The sequence below is a fragment of the Cyprinodon variegatus genome, unplaced genomic scaffold, assembly GCF_000732505.1.
Source record: "Cyprinodon variegatus isolate N-32 unplaced genomic scaffold, C_variegatus-1.0 Scaffold191, whole genome shotgun sequence".
Taxonomy (NCBI): domain Eukaryota; kingdom Metazoa; phylum Chordata; class Actinopteri; order Cyprinodontiformes; family Cyprinodontidae; genus Cyprinodon; species Cyprinodon variegatus.
The window spans coordinates 884,746-896,823 of NW_015150644.1; the positions used below are offsets into that span (position 1 = coordinate 884,746).

The window sequence follows — 12,078 nt, forward strand, 5'->3', positions numbered from 1 at the left end:
GGAAAGGATTCTGATTTCAACCGTTGCGTATATTAGCTGCGACATATGAATCAAGATGCTATGGCCGAAAAAATGTGATTGACAGAAGACCGTTGATATATGATTGGCCGAATTTTGTTGTTCAGGGTGACGTAGAACTAACTGACCTGCAGAAGATAACGGGAAAAAACAGATTTTAAGACAGGATTTTTTTAAATAGATATTTTCTAAATTTTGGGACAATATGGTCTGATAAAGATTACATTTATATACATGTTTAAGCCAATATGATTTGACATTTAAATAGGATTTCCCTACGACTTTAATTAAAGGCGTAGCTTAAACAGCTACATCAATACGATTTCCATTCTTCTAAGTGCAGCAGAGTAACTGAAGCTCATTGGAAATGGGACTAAAAATGTTACCTGACCCTTAAGCAGTCGAGGCTACAGAAACCTGTCTTCACTGTGCCTGTGGACAAAAAAAAAATAAAAAAATGTACCAACCCCGGACAGAAGAGGAGTGAGGCCACTGGTCACGATTAATGACTCAATTTCCAAAGTAGGTCATCAGTTCGTTAGCCTGAGTCAAAACATCTAAACATAGATACCCAGTTTTATATGTGCCAATGTTTCCACTACCTCTTAGCAACTGGAGTAATACCCCTCAGTAAGGAAGGCAGGAAGGGAGGAGGGAAGGAGGTAGGAAGGAATTAAAGGAGGTTACGGAGAGAGGAAGTAAGAGAGGAAGATTGTTGGAAGTAAGGCTGGAATACAGGAAGTGAAGAAAGGGCGTACAGGAGGGAGAAATGAAGTAGAGGGAAGACAGAAAGCAAGTAGATAGAATGAAGGGAAGGAGGTAAGTTATTAAATAAGGAAAGCAGGAAGGAAGAAAGGAAGAAAGTTAGGAGTTAGGCAAAAATGTAGGTACTTAAAGGGAGGAAAGGAGTAAGCAAGTAGATATAGAGAGAAGGTGAAGAAATAAGAAAGGAAGTAAAGAGGAAAAAAGTAGAAAAAGTGGAGGGATGAGGGAAGTGATCAGGTATATAAAACAGGGAGGGAGGGACAAAGAAGGGAAGTGGACGGACGGACAGACGGATGGAACCAAGGAAGGAAGGACGGAAAAAAGGACGTAGAATGAGAGTTTGGCAGGAAATGAGGGAAAGAAGATCAGGGGTTTTCGTTCTTCTAACTGCTCCTTGTGGAACAATTTGTTTAAAATAGGGATGTTAATTCTTTGGTTTAATTGATTTTTCAAAATAAATAAAAAGACGAGAAAGAAGGAGGGAAACAACCACACTGTTAAACTCAAGACATTTCAATCTTGGCATCCAAAGGCTCTGCTCCGTTTTTAATCATCCATATGGTGGAAGTGGGTGTTGGTCTTGCTAGATGGGAGCGCGGTATCCGGCGTATGCTTCCTGAGCTAGAAATGTGTTGGAAACACCGCCTACTCAGCACGCGCTCTGGTGTGTAAACAGTGGAATGAGTCGGCGAAACAGTGAGAGAAATTATGCTGAAAATATTTGCACCTCATGAGGATTAAATCTGTATGTTCACAGTTTACCAACAAAAACACTGAGCTAAAGTCATTCTGGCTGCATACAGTAGCAGCCAGTCAAAATCCCCCTTCCCAGTCGAACACCAGCTGAATGGCAGCCTACTCCCCTGCGACACCCAGCCACTGGACTTCTCCTAGGCGTGCATTTTTTTACTCCAAATCCACCCTTTCACTAAATTACAGGATCTGACCATGAGATGGCGCGTCTCTTTAGATCCTAACGTCCACAAATCATGACAGAAAGAATATTTTAGAACAAAGATTGATGTTTGAAAAGGAATTGTAGGGGACCAGCCAAGGACTAGTCAAAGACCAGTCAAGGACTAGTCAAGGGACCAGCCAGAGGCCAGCCAAGGACCAGCCAAAAACTAGCCAGGAACCAGCAAGGGAACAGCCAGGGGCTAGCCAAGGGCCAGCCAGGGACCAGACAAACACCAGCAAGGGACAAGCAAGGGACCAGCCAAAGACCAGCCAGGGACCAGCCAAAGACCAGCAAGGGATCAGCCAAGGGCCAGCCAGGGACCAGCCAAGGACCAGCCAAAAACTAGCCAGGAACCAGCAAGGGAACAGCCAGGGGCTAGCCAAAGACCAGCCAGGGACCAGCCAAAGACCAGCAAGGGATCAGCCAAGGGCCAGCCAGGGACCAGCAAGGGACCAGCCAAGGGCCAGCCAGGGACCAGCAAGGGACCAGCCAAAGACCAGCCAGGGACCAGCCAAAGACCAGCAAGGGACCAGCCAAGGGCCAGCCAGGGACCAGCCAAGGGCCAGCCAGGGACCGGCAAGGGGCCAGCCAAAGACCAGCAAGGGGCCAGCCAAAGACCAGCAAGGGGCCAGCCAAAGACCAGCAAGGGGCCAGCCAAGGGCCAGTCAAGGACCTGCAAGGGACCAGCCAAGGGCCATTCAAGGACCAGCAAGGGACCAGTCAAGGACCAGCAAGGGACCAGCCAGGGACCAGTCAAAGCCCAGCCAGGGACCAGCAAGGGACCAGTCAAAGCCCAGCCAGGGACCAGCAAGGGACCAGTCAAGGACCAGCCAAGGACCAGCAAAGGGCCCATCCAGAAAAGTGGGTAAATTATGAATCGCTACTACTGTAAACCTCGGCCTCCTCAGTCGATAGTTTGTGGAACCAGTAACAGCTGCAGGTTTTGGTTTCAGGTCTGGACTTTGACTGGGCTGTTCTAACACATGAACATGTTCCATTTTATAACTATAACTGAATCTAATGAAAAATAAACTGAAATTAACCATCTAATAATGAACTAACAATGTTTTCAATCATGTAGAATGTTCTGCCCACAAACCACTTTGTGTTGGTCTTTCAAATTAAGTCCAATAAAACATAAATGTTTGTACTGGTATGAATACCTTTACATGCTTTTTGATTTCTCTAAAACAGGCATTTTATCACAGTCACAAATAAAAGTAAAAAAATGGCTCAGAAGAAGCCAAATCTGGGCTGTTTAGTCACCACCTTGTATCTCTGCTTTCTGTCCAGTGATGTTAGAAACCCATGAAGAAAACAAAGCTTCCAGCCGAGTCATTTTGAACCATTAGCCGGAGCTGCAAAGAGCACGCTGTAAAGCGGCACCGCGATCAATTACACGGAGCGTGTGGAGTGAAAGGTGAAGCTAAAAGCCTGGTGGAAAAAATCGTGGACAGTGAATGGATGCTGCTGTGTTGTTTATGTGCAGCAGGGCTGCGACTCTGCGGTGTTGTGATTTTAACAGCAGCTCCTGGATGGACGGTTTATTTTCGCCCGTCGCCCGGTGAGTGACGGTCCAATCAAGCTTGGGACGGCCTGTCAAGCCTGTCAGGCTGAGGAATGAGAGGAGATGGGAATCAAAGACACGGAGCAGAGCTGAACCATGATGGACGGACCCGACCACGGCTGCCGCAGAGGCAAAGGCAGAAAGATGATAAAATGGAAAACAGGAGCCAGAGAGAGGGTGTCCAGAGAGGAGGGAGAGAAGCAGCAACACTACAGATGACCCAAATTAGTCTGAACCACACCAAAGGTTTAATAAAAACTAAAACGTTCCAAAAGGAAAAATAACAGATTAACCTGAAATTTTAGTATAAAGGTTAAACAGAAATGGTGAGCTCCTTTGACGAAACATTACTGGATCCTACCTGCACAAAGGATCATCATCACAGATCCTTCTTCCCATCAGCTGCTAGACTTTAAAACACTGATCATAATAAGCTAAGTTATTCTACTATCTTTAATATCCTTGCAAGGATCAAAAACTTTTTTCTCGATCAATTGAAAAAGTATACATGGAAACATACAGTACACTTTTTAAATTACCAATTGGATTGAACACTTTGAGTCAGATTATTTTCTTTACTATGTATAACAACTGCAGTATTTTTGTCTTCATAGCCAACCGTAGTGTTTTATTCTGTTTTCTATTTTGTTTTTTTAACTTTTTTTGGAATAACTATGACCATCACCAGCATGTTGTTTCTAAATATTAATGCAGAGATCTTCAGCATTTTCCAGGCCCAGGACCCCCAAACTGAGATGGAGCAGGGATGTAGGAGTTTGCCCTGAAGTCGAGGGATTGACGGTTCAAACCCCGACTCCGACTTTCAGTGTCGTCGTGTCCTTGGGCAAGACACTTCACCTGCATTGTCTACTGATGGTGGTCAGAGGGCCCGGTGGCGCCAGCGTACGGTAGTCTCGCTTCTGTCAGTGAGCCCCAGGTCAGCTGTGGATACAATGTAGCTTGCCACCATCAGTGTGTGAGTGTGTGTGTGAATGGGTGAATGAATGTAGTGTAAAGTGCTTTGGTCAAGTCTCCTGTCTTGAATAAAGGCGCTATATAAGTACAGGCCATTTACCATATATTGTATGAAATTGTGCTATATGAAACTGTTCCAAGAGTTACTCTATTACATACAGAGTAATGAAACAAAAGTAATTTCGTCCTGGGATTGTTAAAGTATTTCTGATTCTAATTCCTCGTTGATAGGACAGGTGTTGTGAATGAAATGGAACACCTAAATTCGGCCAATCATATATCAACGGTCATCTGTCAATCACATTTTTTCAGTCATAGCATCTTGATTCATATGTCGCAGCTAATATACGCAACGGTTGAAATCAGAATCCTTTCCTTTCGCATTGAGTTGCGTCCCAGTGTTCATGGGGATGGACGTCTGTTTCTTCGGCAGGCGTAGAGCTAACAGAACTGGCAGCGTTGCGAGGCAAGGGCTCAAACATGTACGGCTGGAAGCCTTCTACACCAAACCAAGCTTCTGCCGCCCTGGCGTCCTCTTCCACAACATCTTCGTCCCCGCTTTCCTCCTCTAAATAAAAAATGGATGACGGAGGAGACTCATCCACGACCTCCGACACTAAACTCTCCTCCTCTTGCATGTTTCCGCTGTCCATAGCGTTCCTTGACAGCGTCGTTTCTAAGTCACCAATTTAGTGCTACTTGGTCCCAATGGAATTTCCCATTGGGAACCAGCTAGCACTAAAATGCTAACTGGTTAGCAAGATGCTTCCGACAAACCGGCCACAACCAAACTTGCTTGCGAACCTTCCGCCAAAACAATCCCGTCCCCTTGATAACTGACCAATCACATTCACTTTATTGACTCGTGTAGTCGGGCACCACTCGGGAGAATTGGGAAAGGCAACGGTTGGAACAGCCGCTTCCCTACGACTTTAATTTGTTTTATATGGGGGTAAAGAAATACCAGACTTTATAATCATTACTCAGATATGACCCTACATTTCTACACAATCTAGAGTAGGGATGCGAACTGAACTGCTTCAGTAAAAAAATCGAGGCTAACGTTCAGAAAGCTGTACTTTTGATTTGTCTAAAGTCGACTCGGCCTAACAAAGTCGACTTTTTTGAGAATGCTCTTTTTTTTTTTTTTAAACACATATTTATCCTTCATTTCTGACTTTGGAGGACTGATTTTCAAAGTTTTCAGTCCAGATCTTTTCTGCTGCTGATGTTTGAAAAGTGTAGTTTTTATATGACTTGTTGATAATTCACCACGTCCGCCTGCTTTTTCGGCCATTTAACAATGTGAAGACCAAACTGACAGAAGGTGTTTTCCTGCTCTCCTTTTAGCAGAGAAAAAACTAACAGTGCTGAAAACGTTTCCAAAGTTTAAAATGCACTTTTAGAACCATGATACCTTTTTCATAACAACGCATGTTTGAAAACTAAAAGCTTTAACTTGTGAAAGGTGGATTCCTCTTACCGATCCAACGCATGACTGAGGTGAGAATCTGAAGGTATTTGGTCTTCTGGGCGTTGAAGAAGGTGAAAGGCCCCAACAGAAGGGTGAACAAGCTCTGCAAGAAAAGGAAGGAAAACACAAGTTATTGTTTTACTTGATTGGAACAGAAAATAACAACAAAGAGAAAAAAGTTGGGTTTTTAACTCTTAAAAATCGGAAGTCAGAGCGTCATAAAAGCAGCGTTACAGTGGGAGACCTGCCTCATGGAGGGCTGATGAGAGCTGGCAGAGGCGCAGTTAAATGTCAGCCACTATGAACAACGCCATAAATGTCAGAGTTAGTCAGTGGGACTGTTTGATTTACAAGGCATGACTGTGAACTATTCTGCATTAGGCTGCAGCTGAGACATAACTAATCTTTGTTTAATTGTTTTTTTTAGGAGGTAGAAAAGGTGGCAATTGAAAGTTTTAATAATTTGTGAGGCTGTATTTTAGAATTTCTTGACTTCTTTACGTCTGATTTCAGCTTGTGCTCCAAAAATGGACCCAAATGAAATCCCCTAATAACAGTGCATTTTCCATCCGACGTGCTCATAAAAGGAGGCATTTTAAAGTACGAAACCTTCTAGTTTTTGGTGATAAACATCTCAATGCTGCAACTGTTACACCACTTCAATCACAGCAGTTAAGACATGTTTAAAAATTTGCTTTTTTCTTCTCAGAAAATAAATATGCTCCTTTCTAAAAGCCCCCAATGCATTTGGGGACAGATCAATTTATGTTTGTGTGCAAAGTTAAGCATCAATAGAATAAAGTATGTTGAGGCTGTACGAGTCTTTTTGAATATGTGCATATAGGACATTGCACCAAATATGCCTCCAAATGTGGCAAATTCTGTAAAGAGCTTTTAACCATTTATTAAATTCAGTTCAATTCAGTTTATTTCTATAGCTCTAATTCACATCATGTCATCAGTTCACCAGATCATCCAGTCAGTTTGATTTAAAGTTTTCTATCTAAGGAAAACCAGCTGATTGCATCGACTCATTGACTCTTCAGCAATCCCTCACACTAAGCATGCTTGTAGCGACAGTGGAGAGGAAAAACTCCCTTTGAACAGGAAGAAACCTCCAGCAGAACCAGGCTCAGTGTGAGCGGCCATCTGCTGAGGCCCACTGGGGTTCAAGGAGACAGAAGTAGACATAGAAAAAGAAGCATAGATACAAAAAGCAGTTGTAAAATGCGTCCCCGTCCAGGAAACACACAGCCAGGCAGACGAGCTCTGAGCCAGCTCCCATGTCAGAGGATGAAGAGAGCACATCCAGTTAGTCACAGTCAGAGAAACAGGACTACACTGGAAAACAGGCCTAGCTCCAACATCTAGAAACAAAGGTGTTGATGGCAGCAGCACAGCTGATATTTCTCTCCAGGATGGAGTCACAGCCAAACAGGAACAGACCAGATGAAGCTACTATGAGAAAAAGCAGAGAGAGCAGAACGTTAGAGATTGAACTAACAGATTCTGCAGAGTGGGAGAATAGAGATAGAATGAAGCAGAATGATGAAAAAGGGGTCCCTATGTCCTCCAGCAGACTAAGCCTATAGCAGCATAACTATAGAGATAGCTCAGGATAACCTGAGCCACTCTAACTAGAAGCTTTCTTAAAAAAGGAAAGTTTTAAGCCTGGACTAAACTGGTAGTTGGTTCCACAGGAGAGGAGCCTGAGAACTAAAAGATCTGCCTCCCATTCTACTTTTAGAAATTCTAGGAACCACTAGTAAGCCTGCAGATTGAGAGTGAAGTGCTGTGTTAGGAACATCAGCTCTTGTATCTTGTGTCATGGCAGGATGGTTCCTTCACAAGCCAAGTGGACTGTGGTTAAGAGTCATGTATCTCTTCCTATTTACAGTCAAGGGAAAGGGACGTTTTTTTATATTTATATATATCTATCTCTCTCTCTCTCTCTCTCCATCCACCCGCCCACCCATCCATCCATCCATGAGAGCAGCAACTGATCTCACAGACACTCATTGTGTGCCATTTCATCTGAACAGCAGCCTGCAGGGTCTCTCTGGACATACACCGACACACGGGTCCCTCTGAGGACACATAGTAAGACTTCAGTTCAGCGGCTGACGCGTAACAGACAGCAGAGCACAGCCGTAACGACAGCAATTTAACAAGGAAACCATCAGGCTTCCAGGGTCACTTCCTCTGTGCCCGGAATATATGTTTGAGACAGAAAATAATAAAACTAGACACTTCAAACCAGAATGGACGGCTTTAGCCCCTAGATTATGAATTATTTGGGCTAAAACATTCATAAGGTTGTAACAAAAAAAACCTGCAAGGACAAAAATATGTGGGTAGATTACCTGAAGAGAGTGAAGATGAGGTGTTAGTGTCTAAATATTGAAATATTCCCAGCTGTCCTCCAGGCAGAGGGATGTCAAAGCTCAATCCCAGACAAAAGCATAAATCTGCAGAACCCATCGAAGTAATGAATGAACCATTATGAAGAGAGATGTCTGTGAAGGTGGAAAGGAAACCCATCTTGGCAGCAGGCAGGTTGACAGCATATCTGAGTCATAAATACATCAGTGGGGTCGGCCTCAGCCGAGCAAAGAAGACTGTAATCAGCAAAGACGCATCAGAGCCGAGTCCAGTTCCACATTTTACTCCCGTTTCTTCGTGTTTGGGAAGAAAAACAAACATGGAAGACAAGGTAGAATATTTCTTTTAAGAAAATTAATGAATTGATGCATAATTAGTATCCTTTTCCTCTAAAGCTGAGGCACATGCATATATGCTCCCTGCATTTGATTCACACACATCCTGTGACATTTATTACCCTCATCCACAAAGAAGGCCTCTGCTATGCTTTTGTTAAAGCGGGACTGCTACTTTTAACTACCAAAGGCACTAGACCAGAGACTTTATTCTTCTTTTATCTTATATTATGAAGTCTCTGAGAGGAAAACCCAATGAGTACTTGGATGGTGTCCAATCTGAAGACAAGAAATGGGATTAGAGAGGAGAACGGTCACCAGGCCTGGAGTCTAACCTGTTAAGGCCACGTCGAGGACCTAAGCCTCCGTACATGTGTTCAATCCCTGTTAAAATACAAAGTTTTCTATCTTTAAAACAAATAACCTGTGTCTTTCAGTTTTTTTTTTAATCAAAATTAAAGCAGAGGCGTCAAAAGTATTAACGTGTATTACTCCAGTAGAAGAATAAATCCTTCTGTTTAAAAACGCTTTCGTAGAAGTTAGAGGATCAACTTCAGCTTTTTACTCAACTAATAGTGTAAAAGAAGCACGGAAGCCGAGAGCGGTCGTACTCAACTTTTCTTTTTTCCCTTTGCTTTTTTTTTCTCCTTTATTTAACAAGGAAAAGTCCCATTCAGATTAACAATCTCTTTTTCAAGGGAGTCCTGGCCAAGACAGCGGCAAAAGATTACATTACAAATTACATTACAAATTCCTATTCCTGAAGAAGAAGCCAATTTTCACTCTGAGTTTCTTAATCAATTCTCAAGATAACAAGATAATTATCTCGTTATCCCGAGAAAACAGTTATGGATTTCTCGCGATAACGAGATGATTAACCTGTGTGAGTGATGAATGAGGCTGACCAGTCCATCCGCCATGTTCTTTAGACTGAACTGTCGTGCTTCTCGTTGCGTCACACCTCAACCCGCCTCAAAGCCAGCGCTGATTGGACGTTCGTTTGGTGAACGGCTCCAAATTTTCTTCAACGGAGAGTCTCCAGACTGATCTGCGAGTGAAACCTCGCGAGATCAGGATGATCTCACAAGGCTAGCGTAACACCGGGGCTGTTCAGAAAACACCCGGTGACAGAACACTGCACAGGTCTAATTGCTTATGAATCACAAGTGGAAGCAAATCATGAAACCAACAATGTCGCCACGTTACCTAAAAGTTAAACACGAGATTATTTACAGAATTACAAATAGGCTGCCATGACTTATAAATCCTACACCATACACCCGTCATCTTGTTATCACGAGAAAATGACTTTGTTATCTTTAGATAATGAGAACATTTAGCGTTTTCTCGAGCAAACCACCGTGACAAAGTATCTGATGGACACGGCGGCTATCGGATTCTGTAAAGCAGCATCTTTTAAAACTACTTAAAGTTTAAAAGTAAAAGTAATGCAGGAAAAAATGTTAAGGACAGAAACTTTAGTGCGCTTCTCTATTAAAAGGAAAATTTTTCTACAATTCTTGATTATAAATTCCTTAGACTTCATTTTCTTAGTTTCACAACTAATAGTAACAGTGTTAAATTTAACTTGAAAACTATTTATTTTGGTATGTGGTGAGCAACAAGTTGGGGCAGCACCGAGTCCAACCACAAAGAAATTAATTGTACAGATGAAACTTAATTATTTTTATGTTTTTTGTTGTTTTTTTTAAATACCAACAAGCTATAATGAAAATGAGCTTAAATAAAACAAAACTAAGGCATTTATTTTTAAAGTTTTAAAACGTTTAACAAATAATTACTCCAGTAAAGTATGGATAGCCAAGGTTTTTAATTAAGTAAAGTAACCAAGTGTTTGGACTTTGTTACTTAAAGAAATATCTGTTCTTATCTGCAGCCGTGAGGATCAGCAGGTTTGACGTTTATCAGGTTTTACAGATTTCTGCTGTAAAGAAAAAGTCGCAGCAGTTGAGAAATAAGTTTACACCTTCTTAACTGTGTGACTCCTGTTTCTCTGGGATTTTTACTGTCCTGCATTCAGGTTGACATGAACCTTATCAGCTGTTTTCCTTCTGTGGAAAACAACAAATCCATGATGTGCATCAAATAAAGCCTGAACCGTTTTCCCAACAAACCTTTAAAAAAAACATGAGTCGCCTTTATTACAGATAACTAAACCTGCCGGAAACTAAAGTCTTCCACAAATAAGACGCCTGTCTGGAATCTTATAATGTAGACAATTGGATGCTTGGATTTAATGCATTTATTCATTTAATCCTTTGTTTTGGCCGCTTTAGTGATTTAATCTCCCCCTGGTTTGTTTGCAGACGTGCAGAATTTCTCTGAGCTTTCTGCCTCCTAAGCACAGAAGCTGCTTACGTTTCACACCCTGTTTAATAGATTTTGCAATAAAGAAAGACACAGTCTGTCAGGAGAAAAGCAGCCTGAATTAATTCTGCTCTCCTGTGCAGCAGCTCAGGCTTCACAGCAGAAATGCTCTTTCAAACTACACTGTTTGCTCCGCAGGCTGAAAAACTGTTTAGGTAAGGTGGCCTGGCTGCTCGGTCTGCATTCGGGAGCTTTTTTTTTTTTTATAAAAACCCCAAAAACACTAGTAATTAAATTTTTCATGTATCAATTAACCACTATGATGTTTTAAATATTAAAGGAGGCATAGACAGCCGCTGCTAAAATTGCTAAAAATAACAAAGAAAGAGGCGGTTGTGGAAGAAAAGAAGAAGAAATGCTAATTTTAGGTTAAAATCAGGAGGTTAAAATTAGTCTGACTCAACTTCTTAACACCACATTGCATCAGTTATGAAAAGTTTCGCCTTTCAGATTAACTTCTGTTTCAGTCACTGTTTACAAAATTTCATTTTCAATCTTAAGAAACTAAAAAAAAAAGTGAAATGATCTAGAACAACAACTTTATTATATTTCAGTTGTCCAAAAACTTAGAAGACACACATGGATAAAAACAAAAAAAACAGTCATTCTACTTGTTAAAAGGAGGCCAATCCCTGTAATTGTAATAATTCATCTCTAAAACAAATTATGACTCCATAATTTCCCCATTTTAAAGACCATATCATGAACTGTAACTAAGGTCCTGTTTTATTAGGCAGTTTTAGGCGGAAACATAAATATTATTGCTGGATATTCAATCATGACGAAGCCAAAGTCCCTTATTGGGTTCTTTCCTGAACTTTATTAGAACGTCTAATCACTCTTTATGAACTCTTCACGTCGGCCGATAAAATCTAGCGTCAGCATCAAGGGCAGAGGAAGTCGCTGTAGATTGTGCATGAAGTAAAACATCCCATCAAATGCTGCATCCATGCAGTTCTTTGGGAATGCTGTGTAGATGGTTTTACATGCCTTTCAGAGACTTAGACAGGTACGACGCATTGCAGGCTCACAAAAGAAGCCAAACTACCTCCATTCCTTCGTTCGTCCGTTACAATTCACAGGTTTTCTAAACAAAGGGTGGTCAGCTCTATATAGCCTTGAACTAAAAGCTATATTTGACATTTTTAATTGAAAAAGCTTCCTGGATGAGAAGCGAAACGTCTTCAAACTTGGAAACAAAGTCTGTTTCTCACTA

General features: G+C 41.7%; 1 protein-coding gene across 1 annotated transcript in view; it reads right to left on the reverse strand.

Moving 5' to 3' along the window:
• Positions 1-5,864, reverse strand: part of LOC107087697 (transmembrane protein 104-like) — a 23,344-nt gene extending 17,480 nt beyond the window's left edge. The window contains exon 1 of the mRNA XM_015379411.1: positions 5,767-5,864. Coding sequence (XP_015234897.1) covers positions 5,767-5,779 — 13 coding nt within the window. The 5' untranslated portion in view covers positions 5,780-5,864. The remainder of the gene's footprint in view (positions 1-5,766) is intronic.
• Positions 5,865-12,078: the final 6,214 nt, after the last annotated feature.